This window comes from Ochotona curzoniae, unplaced genomic scaffold (assembly GCF_017591425.1).
Source record: "Ochotona curzoniae isolate NIBS_2020 unplaced genomic scaffold, NIBS_Ocur_1.0 scaffold_274, whole genome shotgun sequence".
NCBI lineage: Eukaryota > Metazoa > Chordata > Mammalia > Lagomorpha > Ochotonidae > Ochotona > Ochotona curzoniae.
In genome coordinates, this window is record NW_024467101.1 from 12,125,394 (window position 1) to 12,151,164 (window position 25,771).

The 25,771-nt window shown below is 51.5% G+C and overlaps 1 protein-coding gene across 1 annotated transcript; it reads left to right on the forward strand.

The window, feature by feature from the left end:
• Positions 1-5,368: 5,368 nt before the first annotated feature.
• Positions 5,369-24,574, forward strand: USP30 (ubiquitin specific peptidase 30). The gene is made up of 13 exons (XM_041003785.1): positions 5,369-5,520; positions 8,565-8,674; positions 9,740-9,922; positions 13,874-13,977; positions 16,535-16,633; positions 17,146-17,191; positions 18,754-18,848; positions 20,726-20,785; positions 21,273-21,359; positions 21,900-21,980; positions 22,085-22,304; positions 23,367-23,487; positions 24,213-24,574. The coding sequence occupies exons 1-13, from the start codon at positions 5,438-5,440 to the stop codon at positions 24,475-24,477; spliced, it is 1,554 nt and encodes a 517-aa protein (XP_040859719.1). The 5' UTR covers positions 5,369-5,437; the 3' UTR covers positions 24,478-24,574.
• The last annotated feature ends 1,197 nt before the right edge of the window (positions 24,575-25,771 follow it).

Sequence of the window (25,771 nt, forward strand, 5' to 3'; positions counted from 1 at the left end):
AAAGCCGCCGCGGCCGCCAGGAGACCGCGGCGAGAGTGGGCGGAGAGGAGGAGGAGGCGGAGGGCAGAGCGAGCTGCAAGGTGGAGGAAGGGGGAGGCGGGGAGAGCCCTTCTGCTCCGGGTGGCTGGTGGTGCCTCCTGGGTGCCTCTAGGGCACCCGGGGTCTGGGCGCCGCGGGTTGGAGGCACCGATGCGCAGCCTCTCTGTTTATTTTTAGGAATTCATGACTATCATCGTTGTACTATTCTTAACACCTCGGCGGCTGTACCAGAAGCAGGCTATGTGGGGGGAAAAATGCCTTCCAGGCAGCCAAGGACTGCTCTTGGAGCGCCTACTGTGTGTCTGGCGGCGACATAGGCGCTGGGCTTAGATCGCGCGTGCCTTTATGCCACAAGCATCTGGGAGGGTTTTCTGCAGCCTCCACTCTGGGAATCCGAGATAATTAAGGCAAAGTCCTTGCCTTCAGGGCCCTGGCTCCCCTCGGGACCCAGTATGTGAATGATGGGCACTGAAAATTCAGTGAATGAATGACTCCTGACTAAGAATCGACTGGTTCTCTCCCAGACTGATGGATTTGAATTCTCTATAAGATTTTCTTCCTTCTTTTCTTTCCTTCTTCCTTCCTTTCTTCCTTTCAATTTCCAGGGCAGAATGACAATGTGATCTTTCATCTGCTGGCTGACTCCCCGCATGACCACAGCAACCAGGTCAGGGCCTGGCTTAAGCCAAGAACCAGCAAATCCATCTGGGGCTTCCACATGATTGCAAAGCCTCAGTTACTTCTGAGATAACCTGGTGCATTGCAGGAAGCTGGAGCCAGGAGCCAGAACCGCAGAGTCTATTCTAGGTTTTCAGATATGGGTCACAGGCATCTTAACAAGCACCTTAACTGCGAGGCCAGGTGCCTTTCCCATCCAGATCCCTGCTTGTGGCCTGGGAAAGCAGTGGAGGGAAGTCCAAAGTCTTGGGACCCTGCACCTGCTCCTGGCTTCTGGCTTCAGATTGGCTAGACTCTGCCCGTTGCTGCTGCTTGGTGGGTGAACCAGTTGATGGAAGATATTTCTCTCTGTATCTCTGCCTTTCCAATAGAAATCAATAAATCTTAAAAAAAAAAAAAGGCTGGATGTGAAGTGAAGCAGCTGGGACTTGACCCAAAGCCCACAGGAGAGACTGGCTTTGCAACCAGCAGCTTAACTCACTCTGCCACACCACCAGCTCCAGGAACCTGCATTATCAATAAGCAACTTGGGATTTTGAGGTAGAGGGCAAAAGGTCTATACCTTGAGGAACATTATGGCTGGTATATTAATTATTCTATTGTTATTTGAGAAATTACCTCCACAATTCAGCAACTCAGAAGACGACAGGTGGGGGCCAGCATTGTGTCTTAGCACGTTAGGTCATAGCCTGTAACGTCAGCATTGGCTGCTCCACTTCCTATCCCGCTCCCTGCTAATGCACCTGGGAAAGCAGCAGAAGATGGCCCAGGTGCTTGGGCTCCTGCCACCCCTGTGGGAGACTCAGATATAGCTTCAGGCTCCTGGCTTTGGCCTGGTCCAGCCCCAGCTGTTGCGGCTATTTGGAGGAGTGAACCAGTGGATGGAAAATCTCTCCTCTGTGACTCTGCCTTCCAAATACATAAATTTCTTTAAAGAAAAGATAGGATTTCACTTGTCACTGTTGAGCTCCATGGTTAAGGTCCTGCTTGGGATGTTCTCATTCCATCTAGGAGGGCCCAGGTGTGAGTCCCTGCTGTGTTTCTGATTCCAGCTTCTTGCTAATGTACACCATGGGAGGCAGCAGGTTGAGGACCAGCAGTTGGATCCATGGCACCCAAGACCTGGGCTGAGCCTCCTGGGCTCCTGGCTTTGGCCCCACCCAGCTCCAGCTGTTGCAGGTATTTGGGAAGCGAACCAAGCAGATAAAAGATTTTGTTCTGTCTTTCCCTTTCTGTCTCCTCAACTTTCAAATAAGACAGGAATTTAAAAAAAAAAAAGAAAAGATGTTTTTATTTGCATTGGGAAGACAGATTTACAGAGAAAAGGAGAGACAGAGAGAAAAATCTTCCATCCACTGGTTCACTCCCTAAGTGACTGCAATGGCTGGAACTGCGCCAATCCAAAGCCAGGAGCCAGGAGCCTCTTCCAGGTCTCCCACACAGGTGCAGGGTCCCAAGGCATTGGGCCATTCTCAATTGCTTTCCCAGGTCACAAGCAGGGATTTGGATGGGAAATGGGGCAGTTAGAACACAAACTGGTGCCTCAATCAGATGCTGGCACTTGGAGATGGAGGATTAGTCAACTGAGCTATTGCATCAACTCCTAAAATGAGGATTCTAAAAGAGAACTAATTAGGGCTGGAGGACATGCTTTCAAGATGGTACACTCACACAAATAGTTGATTGGTCATGACTACAGGCTGGAGGCATCAGTTCCTTGTCACTGGGCTGCCCGACTGTCTTCCCATCACAGGAGCTGACCTTACCCAAGCAAGTGGTCCAAGAAAAAGCAAAGCGGGAGCAATGATATATTTTATGATCTCCCCTGGGAATCAACATGGTTGCACGTGTCAGCCTTATTCAGTGTGAGATGGGAATCTAGCATGTGGTGATTTCAGGGGCTGTTGCACTCAGCTTCTCTCCATGCTGCCCGCCCCGCCTCCCTTGGCCAGCATTCTCTGTAGATAGTGAGAGAACACCGACTCTGCCAGAACAGGAGAGGCTGGTTCTGGTTCTCCCAAGGAACCCTTCGTGACCTCTGCTTGCTCATCTGTCCAATGGAGCTGAAGTCTGGAAGCCTCTCCAGGCAGGGGCCTTTGCAATGAGAAAAGAGACCACTGCAACTTAGACCGCTGTGTAACTCTGTAAGATCAGCTATCCTGAGAATTCAGGTGCCAATCACGGGAGTCCTGTGGGTGTTTTGAACAGGGAGTCTGTAATCATAAGGAAAGGCAGTCCAGTCACTAGTGGTGGCATATCAATCAGCACCACATGGTGTTGTGGCTCAGTGGGTGAAGCTGCTCCCTGAGGTGTCCACAACCGATAACTCAATGCCTTGTTTGAGTCCTGGCTCCGTTGATGATCCAGCTTCTTGCTATAATGTGCACCCTGACAGGCAGCAGGTGATGGCTCAAGTACTTGGGTCCCTGTCACCCACTTGGGAGACGAGGATGGAATTCTGACTTGTGACTTCCACTGGGCAGTTGGAGGACAGACAAGAAGATGGGAGTCCTCTCTCTCTTAAGAATTTAAAAAATGAGACAAGACATGCAGCATGCTTAAAATACATGCGATTCCATTGGCTATGAATACTTTACATTTTATAGTCAGTCACTTAGAATGGTCTAGACTGTGGGTCTTTGAGCAGATCTGCAGAGGGCTGAAGTGGTGACTCACAAAATGTGGGCTGTAGGCTCCCTGAGGGTCCTCAGGACCCTTCCAGGCAGATATGGAGGTTGAGACTGTTTTCATGGTGACACAAAGACAGCCCTTACCTTCTTTTCTTCACTCATGATGGATGCTGGCTGGATCTAGAGACTTCCTGGTGTCTGGGCAAGTTGTGGGTCCGTCAGCCAATGGAGTGGATGCTTTTAGGCTCCTGGGTTTAAAACACGTTTCCACTCTGGTCAGAGTTTGGAGGTCAATGATGAGACTGATTACAAAAGGACAGAGGTGGACTTGGGAGCAGAGGAGGGGATTCCCTACCCGGATTGTAGTGTTGGTTATGTGACTGCATCTGCCCAAATTCACAGGCTAAAATCAAAGCTTGTATAAACTATCCTTATTTCTAAGGAGCTAACAATAATTTCTCCATTTTAATTTCTGATGGGAGAAACAGATCGAACCCACATGAACCGGAATTCACTCATTTTAGACCACATACTGACATCTGAGATAAAGACATGCTGAGACCCACTGAGCTAGTGCATTCATTGTATAACCAAAGCAATTGCAGTGCCTCTGTCTGGGGTTGGGTAAAGTGCACCGAGAGGAAAGATCTCTGGCTCTAACGCTCTATCGGCTGTACTGTCCAGTGCAGTAGCCACTGGCCACAGACAGCTAGGAGCACATGCGAGGCAGTGGCTGGTCCCAGTTGAGGTTACGTAGCACAAACACGGGGCCACTGTGTTGTCTCACTGATATGACAGTATTTTGAATACACTGGTTCCAGTAAAATACACTGTTTTCCCAACTTCTCATTTATTGATTTCCATTTCATTTGAAAGGCAGACAGAGTGTCCTTCCATTTGCTAGTTCACTCTCGGAATGCCCACAGCTGCCGGGGCTGGGCCAGGCTGAGTCCAGGGGGCCAAGTACTCCGTTCTGGTGTCTCAGGTGGGTGGCAGGGAGCCGAGCACTTGGGTCCTCACTGTTGCCTCCCGCGGTTTGCAGTAGCAGGGCGGGGGGGTTGAAAGCACCAAATAAACAGGGTTTGAAAAGAGGTTGGCATTCCTAGCGGTGATTTAACTGCGGCACCACATGTTTGTTCCCAGTTGCTTCTTACTTAAGTGCGACTATTAGAATTTTTCTTTCTTTTTTTTTTTTTAAGATTTATGTGTTGAGTTACAGAGAGAGGGATAGACAGAGATACCTTCCACATGCTGGTTCACTCTGCAAACGGCTGCATGGGCTAGAGTTGGGTGGGTCTGACTTAAGGAGCCATGAACTTCATCTGCGTCTCCAGGTAAATGCAGGGGTCCAAGCACTTGGTCATCTTCCGCTGCTTTCCCAGGCCATTAGCAGGGAGCTGGACTGAAGTGGAGCAGCCAGGACTCGAACCTGAGTCTGTAAGGAATGCTGACACCACAGGCGACAACTTTACTTGCTATACCACAGCACCAGCCGCTGAGAAAAATTAAAATTACCTAGGTTGGTACCATTATATTTCTTTTGGACAGTATTATTCTGGGGACAGACTTGACCACCTGTGTCAAGAGACTTAGTACTTTCCCCAAATTTTCAGGCTTTCCAGCAAGTAAAATGTGGGGAATACTATGGTTGGTGCGAAGATTAATTGTTGAATAGCCGACTTTTCCTTTTAGCCATATCCCAGGCACCTAAGTCAACAGTGAGTTTGGTGGGGACCCGGCCTGAAAAATTTTTATCATGACCTAAGGTCTCTCTGGGAAGCGATGCATCTGCATTTACGAATGGGGTCTTGGCAAAACTTAAAAACGACACCGCCCGGGGGTCGAGGCCTCCCTTAGCAACCGACGCCGACGCCCGTTCCTACGGAAGGAGGAAGAACTTGGTCCGTCAGCAATAGTTTCCCCGCGGCGGCTACTTCCGGGACGCTCGGGGAACGCGTCCTTCGGCCTTCCTTCCTCCGAGCACCTGAGCGGGTGGCCGCGGGGTTCCGCCGCCGCGGCAGCCTGAGGAGCCCTGGGTTCCGCGACCGCGATCGCGACGGGGGCGGCGGCGGGCCTCGGGCTCGACCGCCATGCTCAGTTCCCGGGCTGGGGCGGCGATGACCGCGGCTGACAGGGCCATCCAGCGCTTCCTGCGGACCGGGGCGGCAGTCAGGTGAGCTTTGAGGGGGGCGGGGCGGCGGAAGAGGCCAGGATCTGGGTTCCTAACTGGGCCTCCTCTGACGGTCCTTGCACGTCCTAGCCGGGGTCCCCCGGCCTGAGTGGATATTCCGGAGGCTTTGTGTCCAGGTCTGAGGCTGGGAGTGTGACGGGCCTTTTGAGGCCTCCAGTTCTCCGGTAATGGCAGGTCCCCTGACCTCCCCCAACCCCCATCGGAAGCCAGTGTCTCCCCACCATTCTCTCGTTTTTCCCACGACTTCCTGGGCTCCTAGATTTGTCCCAGAGCCCTAATTCTGACAGTGCCACCTCGCCCCATCCTCGGATTCCTAGTGTCCCTGGGGTCTGCTAAGACCCCTGAGTCCTTCTGTCTATCTGGCTCCCCGCACCGCGGGAGCTCCAGTCACATGAATTGCTAATGTGCCCAGGGCCCCCCAGTCTTGTCAGGCTCCCCAAACCCACCTTGATTCCCACAATCCTGCAAGCACAAGCCTCTTCCTGATCCCTGCCAGGCCCCCTCCGGGACCACTGGCTCTTGCCTGCACTGTCTCTTAGTGCCTTGTACCTTCCGGTGTTGCCCAAACCTGTGAGGTTCCCACGGAGGTTGGGATCCCCAATCCTGTCAGGGCCTGCATCCCTCTCCTATTCCCCAGGCTCCCAGTGCCCACCCTGAGTGAACACAGCCTGTTGTACATGCAAGTTGACTTCTAGCACTGGAGCAGGTATGACAAGCTGGTCACTCCAGGGCTGGGCACCCTCTGAGGCCATCCTATCCAGTGCCCTCCTTCTATGGTTGGGGAATGGCCTTGAGGCAACCTGGCTGGAGGCCCCACAGCTGAGGAAAAGCCAGCTGTCTTTATGCCCAAGGTACCCACCCTCCCAACTCTCCTCCTTGTCCTTTTGCAAAGGAATGGAGTTTCCAGGGGGGTCCTGCTCATGTCCTGCCAAGGCTCCAGGTAAGTCCTGCCTCCTTTCCCTTCAGTGCCACATCCTTCAGTTCCCATCCTGAACTTCATGGTTTGAAGTGCAGAGTTGGCACCACATCCTCTGACTCTCTGGGACCCGCTAGCTGTATCTCTGAGTTTGCCCATCTGTGAAAATGCAGATGGTGGTAGAATCCACTTGCTTGGATTACTTGGAGTGTGAGATGAGGCATGGCACTGAGAGAGAGAGACAGACAGACAGAAAGTGTGTGTAAATGCTCATGTTGGATGAGAGGGTTTGGAAGCAATGGCCAAGGCTTTAGCCCTGCAGGGAGAGAATGTTCCCACTGGAGCCTTTGTTGAGAGTGGGTCACGTCCAAGCACAGGGATGCATCAAAAAGCCTGTAGAGAAACTTCCATGAGTGGCCCTGGAATAATAGTACTAACCAGCTACAGCAGCTAATGTGGGCTAGGGTCTCACCGATAGCCTCTGCATCAACACTTACTTCACCCCCCGAGGTGGGCTTTGGGGTTGTCCCTGCTATATAGATGGGAGAGTGGGGGCTTGGAGGGTGACGTGGGGCCCTAGCAAACATCAGAGCCAGGACTGAAACACATTCAAGTGATTTGGCTTTCTTCTTTGAAAAATATCTATGTATTTTACTTTGAAAGATAGAATTAGAGAGGTGGAGACAGATCTTGCTTCTACTAGTTTATTCCCCAAATGGCCACAATAGTTGAGGTGGGGCCAGGCCAAAGCCAGGAGCCTAGAAGTGTTTGTCCCATGGGTGGTAGGGGCTTAAGCCTTTGGGCCATCCTCTGCTGCTTTTCCCAGTGCATTAGCAGGGAACTGGATCAGAAGTGGAGCAGCTGGGACTTGAGCTGGCGCCAGTGGGGGATGCTGGCTTTGCAGGTTGGCTCATCCAATGTGCCACAACTCTAGCCCCTGACTCCACTGTATAGCATCTGTTCATTCTGAGTTAGAAGATGTGCTTGAAATTCAGTTATCAGTTGTGACACTAGGAAAATATTGATTGGTATGACAGGTACTATGATTCCCCTGAGCCTTCACTGAGGTGAGATCAAAGCCACGTTTCCGTGGTGCTGACGCTGGTAAGAGAACATATTTCTCTCTCTCTCACACACACACATACTCACGCACACACATACACACTTTGGCAGAGCTAACTTTAGAGTGGTTGTTAGTGAAATTTGTAGTGAAAGAATGACTTCATTGTGCAAATCTGGAATCAAGAAATCTTGAATTTTTGTTTTGAAGATTTAGAAACATTTTTTAAAAATATGTTTATTTGAGATTGAGAGAAAGATGTCATTCTTCTATGGTCTGAATCACTCAAATGACCGCAACCCCCAAGGCTGGGTCAGGCAAAAGGCAGAAATCCAGAGATCTCCCTCTGGAACACCCACATGGGTGGCATGGAGCAGAGTACTTGGGCCACCTCCTGCCACCTTCCCAGGTGCATTTGCAGGGAGCTAAGTCAGAAATGGAGCAGTCAGGACTTGAACCAGTGCCCTTGTCGGATGTTGGCATTACAGCTGTCAGCTTAACTCTCTATGACACAAGGCTGGTCCCAAGAATTCCCTTTCTATAGAGAACCTACTATTGGCCAGGCGTGGGATATATCATTGGATAAAGCAGGAAGATTCTTGTCCCCAGAGACAGTGAAATCCAGTGAAGAGAGGTGGACCACAGAGCAGGGGTGGTTTAGTACAAGAAGGTGGTAAGTATGGGAAGGGGAGTGAAAGAGTGACCCCAGCAGTGAGCTAGGGGAGAGGAAACAGAGGCACAAAGGTCCTGAGGTTGGGCTTTGGCTGGTGGGGTGTCCAGCATGGCCGAGGGGAAGAAGGGGACAAGGGGACAAGCAGGAGGAGGACCGGAACTCCTCCGAGGGAGTCCAGGCTTTTGGAAGGTTGTGGTCTGACTTTGATTTTACACCCCGAAGCCGCAACATTCCTATTTTTCAAGACAGAATTCAGTTCCAAGACCTGACAAGAAGGCTGGGTGTTTGGGAGGTTAGTTGGACTCAATATCATGTCCTCATTGTGTCCCACTTGTGATGCAATAAGATGCAATAATAAACTTGTGGTTCTCTTGCAGGTATAAAGTCATGAAGAACTGGGGTGTCATCGGTGGGATTGCTGCTGCCCTTGCGGCCGGGATCTATGTGATTTGGGGTCCCATCACAGAGAGGAAGAAGCGTCGGAAAGGTAAGAAGGCCCCTGTGTTGTGGGCTGCAGGCTCGACCCAGATCTCTGCCATCTGCAGCCGGCCTGGGAATCAGCAATGTTTTTCTCCTTTTGTGTGGTCAGAATGAAGACTCCAGGTGATACAGTAGCGCTTTGCTCTGACTCATTATTTACACTCCGGAGTAAAAAGGAGTTTTCTTCTGGGCCCTGCTCCAGGCTTGGGTGTGTGGAGGGCTTTTGGGACAGCTTTGGTATCTGTTGTCATGAATATGGAGATTGAATATTTGGTGGTGCATATGAATAATGACGTCACACATCTGCCTATCCTAATTTAGCTGCTAGTCACCAGGGCAGATTTTGTCTTAGTGTGTTCCTAAAAATTCGAAAATCTTTTTTTTTTCAAGCTTTACTTTTACAAATGATAATGTATTTAACATTAATTAAAATTCAGGAAAGAGAAAAAAGGAGAGAGAGAAAAGGAAAGATAGTCCTTGCAACATCTGATCTTGGTTGATCTAGGAAAGCTAGAATTCATTACACATTCTTTCCTTCTGTGCCTCTTTGAGGATATTCATAATAAGAATGGTCTTTAGAAGGATTTTTGACAAAAGAGGGACATCTGTCCAATGGTGCCTTTGCAGAAAGTCTGATTGCTGTGGGTACACTGGAGTCTTGCCCCATGACAGGTGACTGTTAACATGGGGATAGAATCTGTGCCAGGAGACCAACAAGGGAGCCATTGTTTGCTTGTATCCTGGGAAGCTTTGGTTTCTTACTAAAGACGAGGTGAAGGCATGTTCCAGAGATTGAAGGAGAGCCCCGAAGAGGGGGTGGTGGTAAACAGTGCCCTCTGAACTTATAAGCCGAGCCGCCGCCAGTGCTGTCATGTGTTTCAGAAAGAGGAGTTAGAGTCCACAGGGAGAGGTGGCTACAGACAAGGCCTAGCCTCCAGAGCTCTGTGATTAAGACGTGGTTCTGACCCAGCTTCCAGGCACAGGGTTGTGGCGTGGGTGATGGACATGAGAAGAGAGAGCGCTGGTCCCCTGTGATGTGCAGTCTCTCCTGTGCCCCCCTGTTCTTTTGCAGGCCTTGTGCCCGGCCTCGTGAATTTAGGGAACACCTGCTTCATGAACTCGCTGCTGCAGGGCCTGTCGGCCTGCCCCACTTTCATCAAGTGGCTGGAGGAGTTCACCACACAGTACACCAGTAACCAGAAAGAGCCCCCACCACACCAGTACCTGTCCCTCACCCTGCTACACCTGCTGAAAGGTACCCTGCCGGGACCGCACGGAGGGGCAGGGCCGGGGCTGCGGGTGGATGTGGAGTGTTCTGTGCACGTTCGCAGCCGCAGCCCAGAGGGCGGGCAGAGGGTTCAGGCAGAAAAAGATCATAAAGGTCTCAATAGGTAGCAGTGAGCATTTTTAGAAAGATGGAGCCATTTATTTTAAGAATCATCAGTTTAATAACAGCTGTTTAAGGATGGCGGGGGAAACACAGGCAGGTGTTTTGGTTGTGAGAGGTGCTCTGGTTTCAACCACACATTGAAATTAAAACATAAAAGCCTTGGCTGAAGACATCAGGTCATTTGCAAAAATGTATCTCAGGGCGAACACACATTCAGACATTTAGCTTGACCCTCACCAGAGAGAGAGAGAGAGAGAGAGAGAGAGAGAGAGAGAGAGAGAGAGAAGTAAAGTGAGAAGTAAAGGGTTTGTGGCTCATCATCAGGGGTTAAACAACACGTCCAGACATGGAATGGCCTTGCTGCTGGGGCAGGGCAGGGAGTGTCCCTCAGTGCCGCCTTCCAGGGCAGCAGCTGGGACTGCAGCTTGTCCCCAGTCCTGTGGGCCCCAGGAACCCCACGTGTGGGATCTGTCATCTGGAAGTAGCTAAGAACACAGGCTGTGACGAGGGGATTGGTAAAGATATGTTCTGGTTCATTTTTACAGTACAGTATGATGAACTCATTAAATCTATTTAAGGGTAGTTAATGACATGTAAGTATAGCATAGTATTTTGTTTGTTTGTTGACTTGGGAAAAATATCTTTTACCACTTTGTTTAAAAAAAAATGTTTTCAATCCACAAACTATGTGAAAAGCTATCCACATGACATGTGCTAGTGCAAGTTTAGGGTTGCCCTAACCTTGACCTCAGCTGACATTGTTCAAATGTATGACCTGGTGTTGGGAACCACAGCCATCCTGGGAAAGCCACACCCAGAACATGCAAGGAGTCTTCGGGAAGATTGTGGGGAAAATGGAAGTTGACCTGCTTTCTCAGGTCATCAGCAGGGAGCTTGACTGGAAGTAGAGTAGCCAGGACTCGAACTGCAGCCCATGTGGGATGCCTGCACCACAGGTAGAACTTAGCCAACTCTGCCGTGGCACCAGCCCCTCAAAATATTTCTTAAAGATAAGTTTATTTTGGTTCAGTGTTTTCAAAATGAATGTAGTTTTTCCTAATATGCTTTTTTTTTTTTTTGCAACTCTATTGAACATTTTAAAAAATACTTTTTTGTGGGGCCTGCTGTGGTAGCTTTGTGGGTTAAGTCCTTGCCTTGCACGTGCTGGGATCCCATTTGGGCACTGGTTCATATCCCAGCTGCCCACTTCCCATTCAGCTCCCTGCTGTGGCCTGAGAAAACAGTAGAGGACAGACCAAGGCTTTGGGACCCTGTACCTGTTTGGGAGACCCGGAAGAAGCTCCTGGCTCCTAGCTTCAGATTGGTTCAGCTCTGACCATTGTGGCTGCTTGGGGAGTGAACCGTCGGATGGAAGATCTTTTTCTGTCTTGCCTTTCTCTGTAAAATCTGCCTTTCCAGTAAAAATAAATAAATCTTAAAAATAAATGAATAAGGGTCCGGCGCGGTGGCGCAAGTGGTTAAGTCCTCGCCTTGCACGCCCGGGATCCCATATGGGCGCCGGTTCTAATCCCGGCAGCCCCGCTTCCCTTCCAGCTCCCTGCCTGTGGCCCGGGAAAGCAGTTGAGGACAGCCCAAAGCTTTGGGACCCTGCACCCGCGTGGGAGACCCGGAAGAGTCTCCTGGCTTCAGATCGGCATAGCATCGGCCGTTGCGCTCACTTGGGGAGTGAATCATCGGACGGAAGATCTTCCTCTCTGTCTCTCCTCTCTGTATATCCGCCTTTCCAATGAAAAAATAATAAAAATAAATGTTTAAAAAAAATAAATGAATAAACAGCTGCATCTATAAAAAAGATTTTTTGTACCAAAATAAATCTATCTTTAAAACCCATTTTTCTACTCTAACAAAAAAAAGAAAAAAAGAAAAAAGCATTGCAAAGAGATCCTCTGGGATTATTACCCGCAGTGGCCACCAAGGCCAGCCTGAGCCAGGCCAGAGCCAGGAGCCGTGAGCTTCATCCAGGTCTCCCGTGTGGGTGGCAGGGTCACCCATCCTCCTCTGCATTTTCTGGGCCTTAACTGGTACTGTAATATGCGGTCCTGGTGTGGTGAATGATGGTTTTAGCAGGAATGAAAGCATTACAGGGGCAGCCGTGTAAGGCAGCCATTGTGTCATTGCTGTGTGTTGTTCGTGTTTCCTTACGTGAGTTTATTGGATATATTTTGTCTTCTGTGAATTGCTTCCTCCTATCCTTTGCCCATTTAAAAGTCATGCTGAAATGTCCATGATGTAGGAGTTAGCATTTTAGCCATTTTGACATAAATGCCGCAGTTCAGTGGCATTGAGTGCAATCACAGCGTGGTGCAGCCAGCGACACCGTCTCCCTTCCCGCACCTTACCTAGAGCTCCTGTTGGTCAGCCCATAGCAAAGCTCTATGTGCCCTGACCCCAGGCCCCTGGAAGTACTCACCCACCTGTTATCTCATGAGTTGGACTTGTCAAGTGGCACCATATACTCGTTGTCATTTTCTGACCAGTCTCTTGTAATGTGACGACCTCCTGGTTCAGCTGCGTCATGGCATGTGTGGGAGTCCTGTTTGTAAGGCAAAATTCCATCATATACAGACACAGCATTTGGTGTCGTGGCCGTGTGGGTCGTGTTCAGCGCATGCCATTTCACCAGCACACAGCTGTGTCCAGGTGCTCAGGTGTGGTCTGTGGCTGCTTGGGTGCCAACAAACACAAGAGTTGGGATATTGCGGCAGACACCTGCAGCCTGCCAAGCCCCAGGTGTTGACTGTCCAGCCCTCGCCAAAAGAGTGCCAAGTCTGGTGTCTGTTGTCATTTGAGTCACAGAAATTCACTAGCCCGTCAGGTTGGTTTTCGTTGATTTGGCTTGAGCCTACGGATACTTGAAAAGCACAGCTCTCAGAAGAAGAGCCTTTCGGCTGCCACGGGCAGCTCGGGGCTGTCCTGTGACCAGGGACAGGCATGCAGACAACTGCAAGCCAGGGTTGCGGGCCATGAGGGCTGCCAGAGGAGCGCAGCTGGGCATGTGGGTTTAGACCAGATGCCTGGGTGAGGGCCCCTGGCCTCAAGAGCTGGGAGATCGAGGTGTTTCACTCAGAATCTCACAAGCATAGATTGATTGATGGTGACAGTTTAAGGATCCATTTGGGGACAGTGCGATGGCACAGCTGGTTAAGTTGCCATCTTAACCTGTGCCCCATACAGGATGCTGGTTTGTTTACTGGCTGCTCCATTTCTGGTCAAGCTCCCTGCTGATGTGTCTGGGAGGCAACAGATGATGGTCCAAGTAGGCCTCTGCCAACCTGTGTGGGAGACCTGGCTCAGGCCCCAGCCTTGTAGGCATGCAGGGAGTATAACAGTGGATGGAGAGCTCGCTTTCTGTCACCCTGCCTCTGAAATCAGTCTTTTTAAAAAAGTGCTAAGGGAGGGACAATGAAAGTGAGCTCATGACAAAGTTAGCATTTCTGCCCTTCAGTTCTCAGTTCACCTCAGTGGGCTGCACGGTGCACTTGGCCTAGTGGCTAAAGCCCTTGCCTTGCACATGCTGGGATCCCATATGGGCACTGGTTCTAATCCCAGTGGCCCTTGTCATCCAGCTCCTTGCTTGTGACCTGGGAAAGCAATTGAGAATGGCCCAAAGCCTTGGGACCCTGCACCCGCATGAGTGACCTGGAAGAAGTTCCTGGCTCCTGGCTTCAGATTGACTCAGAGAGAAAATCGAAAAAGAAGATCAAAAATCTGATCTGCTTTTTCCAATAAAAAGAAATAAATCTTAAAAAAAAAAAAAAGAAGAAAAGTTCACTGTTGTACTCTTGTTCTTTGCAGCTTTGTCCTGCCAAGAGGTTACCGATGATGAGGTCCTGGATGCCAGCTGCCTACTGGATGTCCTGCGGATGTACAGGTGGCAGATCTCTTCCTTTGAGGAGCAGGTGAGCACAGCTTCAGACAGGTGTGGCCAGGAGGATGCTGCTTCGAGAAAGGGCCTCAACTGACTGTACATTTTGGGCAGCCCTGGTGTCTAGCGACCTCCTGGGCCGAGGGGAGGAACTGCAGCTCTTTTTGTGTTTGGTCGGGGCAAGGTTCGCAGCAGCATCAGGCATCCACACCCAGTGTCCAAAGAACAAACCTTGGTGTTTTTTGGTTTTTTGTTTTTGTTTTGTTTTTTTTTTTTTTTGGTTCCCAAGTGACTTCTCACCACAGTGGACGACAGGGACTCTTGGGTCCATTAGGAAAGAAGCAGGTGGCGTCAGCTGCTGAGCTCTGTGGCACTCGGTGTGCAGGGTGAAGGGAGGAGCATGTCCGCCTGTGCTCTTTTCCTCCTCCTCTAGGGAGGCATCCTGGGCTGGGCCCAGTCAGGCAGAGGGTATTCTAGAACAGGATGCTGGCTCAGTGGTGATATGCCAGGAAGCCAGTTATTGGGGGCTGGTGCCCAGTTGGGGAGCCGGTGACAGAGGTGGCAGAAGTCAAGCATACATGCTGAGAGGCTGGGCAGGGCAGGCTGTTTGTTCTGTGTGCAAGGCAAGCAGTGGAGGGCTTTGGCCAGTGGACTGGCATGACCTTTTAAAAGGATGGACTCCAGGGCCAGAATGGGAGCCCAAGCAGGAGGCACTGTTGTAGGGTTCCAGGCCTGGCTGGCATAGCTGGTAGGCTGAGGCTCTGGCGCCTTCAGTGCTTCTTGCTGATTGGCCAGGGCGGAGGGATGCGGAGGCGACTTTGGCTGTTTGGTCAAGGAGGACCTCCCTGATGAGAGACCTGAAGGAGAAGGGGCAGCCACGTGAAGATTCAGGCATAGCCTGCTGTGGAAGTAAACTTGGTGTTCTTACGGCCAGGTTGGAGCACAGATGGCGAGGGACAAGAGCGCAGACAGTGGTCAGGCTGCAGGGGCTTTGCAAGCCAGAAAGGCTGAAGGGAAAAGCCAGCTGACTTTGATTTGATTGTGAGGCAGCAAAGCAGAGCCGGACACAGACAGGCAGACAGAACTTGCATCCCATTTTACTCCCCAAATACCCACAACAACTTGGCACTGGGGGAGGCTTAGAGCCAGGAGCCGTCTGAGTCTCCCACCCAAGTATTTACCGGCTGCCTCCTGGGCTGTGCATTAGCCACACGCTGGAATTGAAAATGGAGCTGGGCTGGAACCCTCCAGTATGAGACGTGGACATCCCACATGGCATCCCAACCATTGTTCCACATGCCTGCCCCTCGTCTGCCTTTGTAAAGATGACTGTGGTGGTTGTGCAGAGTGAGTAAGAGCTAAAGGCCCTGGGCGGCTGAGTGCCACCAGAGGCCCCACCTCTTCCAGGGCAGGGGTGTGGCATTGCCTTTTTTGTAGTTGTTGTTATGATCAGCCATTAGAGCCATTCCTTAATGAGGATCCTCTACTCTGCAGTCTGGTAGTTCTGTTTCCAGGGTCACAGACAGAAGCATTACAAGCAGGGATGCAAGTAGCTTTTGCAGACTCCGATACACAGTTGTGTCACTCTCAGTGACCAGAGTAGGTATAACCCTGGTGACCTTGACTTTCAACATGACCTTAGCAAAATAAGGAATTTTAACACCTGCTACATCCCCACAGGTGCTGAGTAAAATAATGACAGTCCCCAAAGGACACTCAGCGGGATGCCACTCCTGCAAGGTGCCTGGAGTGGTAGACCGAGGCTGAGGCAGAGAGGTGGTGTTACCGGGGCTGGAGGTGCAGGAGTGGAGTGTGAGTGCTGACTGGATGTGGACTTGGAGTTGGGAAGATGATACCTCTGATGATGGACAATGGAGCTAGCTGCACTGTGCTGTGGTTACTTGATAGCATGTAACCACACCCTTAGAAATAAGCAAGATTGGAAAAAAAAAAAAAGAAAAAGGAATAAACAAGAATGGGGTGAGCATCATTGGGCAGCAGGTTAAGCCACCACCTGCAATGCTGACATCCCATGTGGGTGCTGGTTTGAGTCCCAGCTGCTCCATTTCTCATCTAGCTCCCTGTTGAAGGACATGCGAAAGCAGCAGAAGATGGCCCAAGTGCTTGGGTCCCTGCACCCACATGGGAGACACAGGTGAAGTTCTGGGCTCCTGGCTTTGACTAGGCCCAGCTCGAGCTACTGTGACCATGTGGGAAGTAAAGTATAGTAGTGGGGAAGAAAGTAAGCAAGATGGTTCTTGTGTGTGCTTTCATACAATTTAAAAACGTTTTGAGATTGGGTGGAGTGGAGGTCAAGGCCATCTCAGCTAAACAAACTCAGGCTCAGTGGCTGCTAGTGTGAAGGCAGCCGGCAGCTTTCTGCCCACCTGTCTGCTCTCAAGTCCCTGAAACGAGTCTTCTGAAAACATCTAGGGCCTGTATGTTTCTGTCCATGAGCTGGGCTTTGAAAAAGTAGGTGACAAACCTTGCCTGCAGGAGGTGCGTGGGCCCGACTGGTGGTACATGCCAGCGGCTGCTTCTGACCCTCCCCTGCTTCGCGAAGCTTCTGAAGGATGCTTTGCCTTTGACAGGATGCACATGAATTGTTCCATGTCATCACGTCGTCACTGGAAGATGAGCGGGATCGCCAGCCGCGGGTCACACACTTGTTTGACGTGCTTTCCCTGGAGGTGAGCCTTAGTGCCCGTGGCTGATAGAGCCAGTGCAGTGTGTGCCTAGTTACTCAGGACAGGAGGCTGAATAAGCATCTTTGCACAGCCTTCAAGGCGGGACACCATACAAGCCAGCAGTGGGAGTGGGGCCAGGGACAGCGCTCAGCTGTGCCCAGAGCAGTTGGTGACCTTGGTCAGGAGGGTGTCTGGGGTTCTCTCAAATGATTGGGAGTTGTAGTTCAGGTTGGTTTTGAGCAGAACCAACCACATGATTCTTTGCTTCTCTACAACAGTGTCAACATTGAGCAATTGATATGCCCAGCAGAGGGGAACCACACGGAGGGAGATGGGTTTCCCTGGCTGCTTCCAGGTACCCACCAGAGTAGGTCATTGGTACCACTTTGAGCCTTTGGCCTTGTTCAGGGAGTTCTGAGCCCTCCGCACAGGCACCCGGCCAATGCAGGGCTTGCGGGAAGGTGAGGAAGGGGACTGTGAGAGGTTTTCAGTCTGTTTCTTTTCTTTCCCAACAGCAACAGTCTGAAGCAACTTCCAAACAGATCACCTGCCGCATGAGAGGTAGCTATTTCCCAGTGAATTGTGGTGCGCAGGACCTGTGCTTCTTGGATAGGACCGTGACTTGTCTTTCCAAACTGGTGCTTCCCCCCTGGCAAGAGAACTTGCAAGAGAACTTAGGTTTTGAAGCCAGGCTTCAGTGACTCTCTTGGGATCCATTCATAGCCCTCCTGGTTTCTGTCTCAACAGACATATTTGTACTCAAAACAAGGGCCTTCTCTTTTTCACCTCCATGAACTGATCCTGGGAGCAACTTTGTAAGCCCCACCCTGTCCTGGCCTCAGCACCTCTGCCAGAGCCAACTTGCCTTGCAGTTTGTCATTGTCTTGCTGAGGCCATAAAACAATGAAACCCAAGAAATGATTCTTTTGTGCAGCAAAGGTAATAGGAACAACTGGTTTGGCACCCATGCCGTGTGTTAGGCATCGCAGTACCTCATTTAAGTCCTTGTGACAGCACTGTGAAGCTGGTGATGCCGGAAGGGGTGGGCAATACTTGTCCCTCCTCTGCAGCCCACGGAGGCCCCCACTGGGGAAAAGATCTCCAGTGGGTAGAGCCGACAGGAAGCCCAGCCTGGGGCTGCTCCAGGGGGCCCTAGGTTCCCAGCAGTGCTTGGTCCCCTGGCCCCCAGCCCATCTAAGTGACAGCCCCTTTCTTCAGCTCTTGATTTTTCTCCGTGAGTCACAGCCTCGTCTCACCGTGTGGAGGAATACTCTCTTGTCTCTGCTGTGACCTTTCCAGGATGCATTTATAAAAACAAAGCAGAAGTCAAAAAGCAAACCAACCGTAGGAAGCACAAATTCTTTTTTCAAATGTGGATGGACCCATTATATACAAACCACATGTCAAGACTTCTGTAGACTCTCCTGAAAAGAAATGATGTGTCTTTTATGGAAGTCAAGGAGGAAAGCTATTTCAGTGTGTGTGTGCAGCACATTTTGTCTAAAGAGGGAGTTTTTAAAATTTGTTTTTAATTAAGATTATTTGAAAGGCAGAGAGAGGGGAGAAAGAGCTCCCATCTGCTGGTTCACTCCCCAAATGGCCACCATAGCCGGGTACATTAGCAAGGAACTAGATCGGAAGTGGAGCAGCTGGGACTTGAACTGGTGCTCTGATGTGGTATGCCAATGTCTTGGCTCAGCCTGCTATGCCACAGTGTCAGTCCCCAAATGGGGAGTTTGTGGGCCAGTGTTGTAATACAGTGTAACCAGTTAAGCTGCTTCCTACAGTGCTGGCATCTTGTATGAGCACTGGTTTGAATCTCTACTGCTCCACTTCCAACCCTGCTCCCTGCTAATGCGCTTGGAAGAGCAGAGAAAGATGGTCCAAGTACTTGGGCCCCTGCCGCTTGTGTGGGAGACCAAGATGACATTCCAGACTCCTGGCTTTAGGCCCTGACTGTTACAGCCATTTTGGGGGAGAACCAGCAGTTGGAAGAGCTGTGTCTCTCCCCGTCTCTGAAACTCTACCTTTCAAATAAATAAATCTTTCAGAAAACTGTAGAGCTGTAAGGGGGCTATGCCCAGGGACCAAAAGTGGCACAGCCCGAGACGTTTGTGTTCTAGGGTCACCACACCCCATGACCCCTCCCTGGAAGTCTCAGCACCCCTTTCACGGACGACTCACGAGCAACATGGTCTGCAAACACTGTGAACACCAGGTAAGGGCAACCCCAGGCTGGGCTCGCTCCAGGCCGGGCTCGCTTCAGGCCAGGCTCGCTCTGCTAGGATTCCTGGGAGGACCTGGAGGGTGGGGACTGGTGATGGGGAATGGTGTTTGCAGTTACTGGTGCCCTGCATGGCTGGCGGACTAACTGCTCCCCTTGTGTTAGTGCCTGCACATCCCTCAGGCCTCCCTGGGCATCTACTGCCCTCAGGCAGCAGGCCCTGGGCCCTTATGCAGTGGTGGGAGTAGTTCCAGGCCCAGGGTTGGGCCTGTGCTCAGGATGGGCAGATTCCAGGATTGCTTTATCTATCTATCTATCTATCTATCTATCTATCTATCTATCTATCTATCTATCTATTACCTATCTATCTATCATGATTGCTTTTGAGGTTTTAATGATGGGAGGTCTCCAGCCTAATACAAGTATGGGGAGTTATGCAGCTGTCTTTTACCTCAGTCCATGTTAGAACATTTGTATTGCTCCCCAGCCCCTCCTGAAGGTCCCTACCCATCAACAGTCTGTCCCATTTGCTCCGTTTCCTCAAGTCAGCATCATTCACACTCTTTCTCTGTCATTTTCCCTTTGCTTAGGAGGTGTCTGTTCTTCTGCATGCATGGTGTGCAGACATAGGGTTTTCTGAGTGTTTCTCCCACTTGGGTTTGTTGAGTTTAATAAATCCACAAGTTTGGGCCTTGCATAATGGCTTAATTGGCCAATCCTTCCTCACAAGCACCACGATCCAATATGTGTGCTTGTTCATATCCTGACTGCTCCACTTCCCATCCAGCTCCCTGTTTGTGTCCTGGGAAAGCAGTGGAGGACAGCCCAAAGCCTTAGGACTCTGCGCCTGTGTGGGAGACCCAGAAGAGGCTACTCCTGGCTTCAGATCAGCTCAGCTCTGGTTGTTGCAGCCACTTGGCGGGGTGTACTTGGGGGGTGGAAGATCTTTCTTATTGTCTCTCCTCTCTGTAAATCTGCCTTTCCAATGAGAATAAATAAATCTTTAAAAAGCAAAGCAAAGCCAAAAAAATAATAATAAATAAAAAATCAAAGCTGCCACTTTTCACCAGATCTCCTTGGTTCCTCCTCAGACATGTGGGGTTCAGTGAAGCAACCGAGTTTGTAGAGATCTGGGGGCTTATCTTCTCTGGGCACCCAGCTTCCGGGGCTTTCTGCTGCCTTCTGTCTCAACAGAGCTCTCTCCTGCAAGGCCACTGCTTCCCACCAGCCAGCATTGTAGAGATCGGGCCGAAAAGCTGCAGACACACCAGTCTCACCCTGTTTCCCCTAACACCAGCTTCCATTCCATCCTGGCTGCTTTGGTTACTGTCCAAGCACCCACATAGTACCCATTTGGGTTCTCATCTAAGAGCAGTGACCTCCAGCGGGGTGAGCCCTAGCCAGGTTACCCTGACTTTACCAAAAGTAGGAACCTTGGCCTTGTTTTAGCTGCCATTTTGCAATGAACAATATACTATGAACATTTCTCCACATAATTACATGTTTTTCCTGCTGCATTATTTGAAATATATATTCGTTTGGGGGTGTGCCGTACTTGGCCAGTGCCTACACATTCCAAGTGCTCTCAGAGGTTTCCTGTCAGGCATGACAGCGGGGTACATATCTGTAGCCATGGCCCTGACTGCTCCCCTGGGGTAGAGTCCCCATGTCACTGTGTCTGGTGCCCTCGCTGCAGTTTAGCAGAGCTGTGACTCTTATACTGATTTGCAGGAATCTACTTCTCAAAATGTGATGCTTTGTCAACAGTGGCCATCTTAGTGTTGAACTCTCTCACGAGTGTGTAGTCCTGCCCCCTCGAACTCTGACTTGACCCTAAGTGCTTTGTGGATTTTCTGCAACTTTTGTTTCAGAGTCCTGTTCGATTTGATACCTTTGATAGCCTCTCGCTAAGTATTCCTGCTGCCACATGGGTAAGTTGTTGAACTTGACTTCCCCTGGGTCTGTTTGGGTGGTATTTCCATCAGAGGGACTCAGGACCACTGTATACTGGGACCACACCTGGCTGAACCCCAACTTGGCTCTGGTGGCATCCCTGCCTAACTACGAGGGCTGTGGGGAGGGAGGACACAGAGGTAGATGCTGTGTTCTTGCTGCAAAAGGGGCGCTGTTTGAACATCCAGCGCCCACACACTGCTCCCAAGTTCACACATCCCTGACAGCTTGCGAGGCCACAGTTTGCTGCTGTGTTGTATCCTTCAGCTCGCGAGTCGGTTGGTAGTCAGGTGGCCTGGGCTCACCGTTTGCCCAGAAAACATCACACTGTGTCCACAGATCCTTATTCTATCCCCATAGAAGCCAGAAAGAGGCCTGGGCTCCCCTGACCCATGCCCCACCATCGGTGCAGTTTTGGTTTAGCTCTCCTGTGAATCGCACTGACTTGGCTTTCTCATACTGTAGGGACATCCGTTAACCCTGGACCACTGCCTTCATCACTTCATCTCATCCGAGTCTGTGCGGGACGTCGTGTGTGACAACTGCACGAGGGTGAGCATCCAGTCCGGGCCGTGGGCTCCAGGCCAGCCTCTCCCTGGCCGGGTTCCCTGAGGTCTCGGCTTCAGTTGGTTCCACCTACATGTAATGGATGGAAACTGGTGGTTGGCAGGCTTCCATCTGTCTCTTTCCTGGATTAAGTTTCATTCCATCCCTGAGCATTTAAAGGGAAGTGTTGAATGCCGTCATTGGAGGTGGGACATGCACTCCCCAAGTTAAGTGCCCTCCACTTCTGCCTGACTCCCACACAATTGGTTTCTACCTTTCGAATCAAGAAGTACTAGGAGTTGTTGAGCGGAGTGGAGTTTTCGAAGACAGAAGCAAATAGAGGACATGGCTGTGGCAGAGTTCTTGTGCTGATTTGTTTTCTCTGCTGCTTGCTTCCAGCCAGCCTGGGGCTGACAGGAGGCAGCAGGAAGAGTTCCCCAGTAAGCAGGAAGAGCTCAATGGAGTGGCGTGGGTGCTGGTTGGGATCCCCAGCTCTCCATGTATTATTTCGGGACTGGCAGCCAAGCAACAACGGTTCTGTTTCAGATTGAAGCAAAAGGGACATTGGATGGGGAGAAGGTGGAGCACCAGAGAACCACATTTGTTAAGCAGTTGAAACTCGGGAAGGTGAGACTCCTACCCCAGTGTCTTTGCTGTGGGGTGGGTGGGGGGATGCCACATGCTGTGCTCCAGAGCTGACTCCGCCCTCTGGACTTCTCTCCCCACCCCAGCTGCCTCAGTGCCTGTGCATCCACCTGCAGCGGCTGAGTTGGTCCAGCCACGGCACACCCCTGAAGCGACATGAGCATGTGCAGTTCAACGAGTTCCTGATGATGGACATTTACAAGTACCGCCTCCTGGGCCACAAGCCCAGGCAGCCCAAGCCCGAGGGGAGCGAGAGCCTGGGACCTGCGATGGAGTTGCAGGAGGGGCCGCCAGCCCCCAGGGCAGGTGTGTGTCCAGGAGCTGATGTTTCCGGGGTGTCTGGACGAGAGGGAGGGAGTCTGGCATCTCCACCGTCCGGGTCCACAAGCACAGGGCCTGCACAGTTGCAGCTTAAATGCTGGAGACTGACAGGATGGAGACTGCTAAAGTGAGGTTAAGGAGACTCCATGGGGAGGTGGCTGGGCTGCTTGCAGTATCCGGGGTATCCCCGATAAGAGTGGGCAGAGCATTCAGGAAAACAGCCTCACCGGCCATGGGATGCTAGCTCGCCATATTCCCGCGAGTTGCTTTTCCCTTCTCCCCACGCTGTTGTTTCAGCCCCACAGTAAGTGTGGATAAGTAGAACCTCCCCACCTGTGGGCTGCTCCTACCCCTTCCCTTACTCCCCGGGTTCTTTCCTGAGTTAACTTTTTGGGAAGACCACATTTGCCGTTTCTCCCCAGGTCCCTGGGTTGACTGTCCCCCCTAAAACAATGGTACTGGGTCGGGTCCTGGCCTTGTTTTAAGCCATAGTCGCTGCTCCCCGAGGCCTTCTCTCACAGGCTCGGGTACAGGTTGGTTCACGTACAGAGTATGCTGGACAGCAGGCCCTGCAGAGGTCAGCAGATCAGAAGGACCTGTCATCTCTGCCATTGATTGTGCACGCAGCTGTGGGCTGCCACTCCCCGAGCCTGTGACGGACTTTTAGACAGGACACTTAGACAAATGGTTCTCACAGCAGAGCAGTTTTGTCCCCCAAGGGACATTGGGCAGAATTTGGTGACTCTGGTTCTCACAGCTGGAGCCGGGAGTGGGCAGGACATGTAGCCTGGGCTCAGAACACTTAGTCAGGCTCCGAGGAAGGGCAAGGCTGGGTTCTGAGGCCCATGAGCGAGCCCGACTGAGATGCATTGTCGGCAGACACATGGAGCCCTGCAGGCAGGTGGTCGGCCTGGACCTGGCTGTTCTATGGGTGCTGCCTGTTCAGGGTTAACCAGGCTGTTGTCTCTGGAGCATCATGGGAAGTGGATGCTCAGGACAACCACAGCCACTGCTCAGCCCGCTGGGCCTGCCCCCGTCCTCTTGCAGTTCTCAATCAGCCAGGGACTCCGAAGCCCCAGGTGTTCATGAACGGTGCCTGCTCCCCTTCTCTGCTGCCAGCCCTGCCTGCCTCAATGCCCTTTGCACTGCCTGTCCTTCCCGACTACAGGTGAGTCACTGTGCCCAAGCATGTCTCCATCCCCTGGGCGCCCAGGCTCCTGGAAGCCTCCAGAACTGGCTTTGTGCAGACATGGACTAATGAACATTTAGAGAGGAGCTGTTCTCTTTCATTTTCAGGTGTTTTTCACTCTTCTGTATTCCCATTGATTTTTGTCCAAATTGGAATTCAATTTAGAATTACAGAGGTGTTGTGGCACAGCGGGCCAAGTTACTGTTTGCACCACCAGCATCCCATAGGGGCCAGCTACTCTACTTCTAATCCAGTTCCTTGCTAATGGGCTGGGAAAGCCTCAGTACTTGGGCCTTTGCCACGCACATGGGGAGACTGGCTTCTGGCTTTGGTTTGGCTCTGCCCTGCATATTGCAGTCATTTGGGGACTGGACCAGTAGGTGAAAGATTTCTCTCTCAGTAACACACTGCCTTTCAAATAAATAAATAAATCCTTTTTTAAAAATAAAGAATTATGAAAGTACTTAGATCTGCATATATGTGTGTGTACATATGTGCACACATCTACCTGTGCACATGTACCTGTTTGGTACTTCCATGTATGCTCAGAACTCACACCTGCCTAGTATGCTCCTGTGGCCACGCCCTTTAATGGCCTCCGTACTGACCTCTGTCATTTCACAGCCAGGATTCCGTTTTTCTTTCCTGTCAATGACCCCCTTCTCCTGTGTGTTAAACCACTGGCGTTTGTTCCTACCCCTCAGCTCTTCCATGTACCTCTTCCGGCTGATGGCAGTAGTCGTCCACCATGGAGACATGCACTCTGGACACTTTGTCACTTACCGACGGTCCCCACCTTCGGCCAAGAACCCACTGGCGACCAGCAGCCAGTGGCTGTGGGTTTCCGACGACAGCGTGCGCAAGGCCAGCCTGCAGGAGGTGCTGTCCTCCAGTGCCTATCTGCTCTTCTACGAGCGCGTGCTGTCCAGGGTGCAGCGCCCGAGCCAGGAGTACAAGGCCGAGGAGTGACTCAGGCCCCGGCCCAGAGCCAAAGCCGACGGCGCCGTCCACATGTCCCGGAAGAAGGCAAAACTGTCTTCTGTGTGTTTATGTGGCGCGTGCGCATGTGCGCAAGCCCCGTCCCTTCTCTTCCCCAAACCCTCCAGCCTTCTGGCAAGTTCTGAGAGCAGGTTCCATATGGGAGCCTATGACCCCAGCCTGCACCCACTCAGACCCCTGAACAGCTTACGTGTGTTCTAGGATGTGCCATGGTGTGGGGAACGTTTCATTGCATCTAGAGCATCCTTTTCCAGGTTATTGAAGAAACTGGAGCCCCAAGGCCACACTGGGTGTTCCTGAGGGGAAGCGCCCCTCTCTGTCTGACACCGTGGCATGTCAGCTTAGGTGTTTTAGTTTCAATCAGCAGGACCCAAAAGAGCGCTGACGAGACTGAATGAAATGACTAAAGGCAACAACAATTTAGACGACAAAGTGCCTTTCGCCTCGGATTGTTTTTGTAGCACCTCCCTTCTGGAAAAGCCCCGGATCTGAGGGACATGGAAACTGTTGTTTGGGAAAGCTTCTGTCCTCCCAGGGTACACACAGGACAGCCCGGGATGGTCAGGGCAGCTTGGAGGCGCCTTCCTACCCGCTTTGGACTGCCTTTTCCGCCCTCCCATCCTCTGGTGTGTACTAGAGCCACCTGGCCAAGCCTGCCCCCGTGAGGACCCGTCACCACCTCGTGGGTGGCCTGGGTGAGCGGGGGGCACCCATTTGTTGCTCTGATCTTTGGAATCCTGGATGATGAGAGGCTGCTGCGGCATGGGGTATCATACAGTTGCACCAGTGCCCAGGACTGCTGTGTGCCGCGGGGAATTCTGTGCTGCACCAGGATCCCTGAGGCTGGGTGTTTTGGTGCGTATTGATTATAGCTTGGGGCCATGGGGAAAGCCAGTTCCAGCTTGACGTGCGAGCTGGATGACCAAGGTGGGCCCTGGCCACAGACTGCTGTCTCTGGGATCTCAGCTTCCTCATTTATCAAGTGAGGGGTCGGGCTCCCGGGATCACCAACCATCCAGCTCTCTCCACATGGAGGAAGAGGAGTCGGTGGGTTTGTATGACTTAGCACACTCCCCATAGCTGACACCTCACCATCCCCTCCTGGCCAGATGCCCAAAGAGTACCTGGAGATGTCTCAGGGACGCAGCCCAGGGCCGGAGGAATGACAGTGGCTCAGCAGAACCCGCATTGTACCCAGATTTTTAGTTTTGAAAAGTATGATGGGGAAGGTAGATACCAGATTCATACTGACCCTTCAGGGGCA

Coding starts and splice junctions, on each gene's coding strand:
- USP30 (XM_041003785.1), top strand. CDS start 5,438: ATGCTCAGTTCCCGGGCTGGGGCGGCGATGACCGCGGCTGACAGGGCC. Junction 16,634..17,145: donor TTGACGTGCTTTCCCTGGAG/GTGAGCCTTAGT, acceptor CTTTCCCAACAG/CAACAGTCTGAAGCAACTTC. Junction 18,849..20,725: donor GCAAACACTGTGAACACCAG/GTAAGGGCAACC, acceptor CTTTTGTTTCAG/AGTCCTGTTCGATTTGATAC.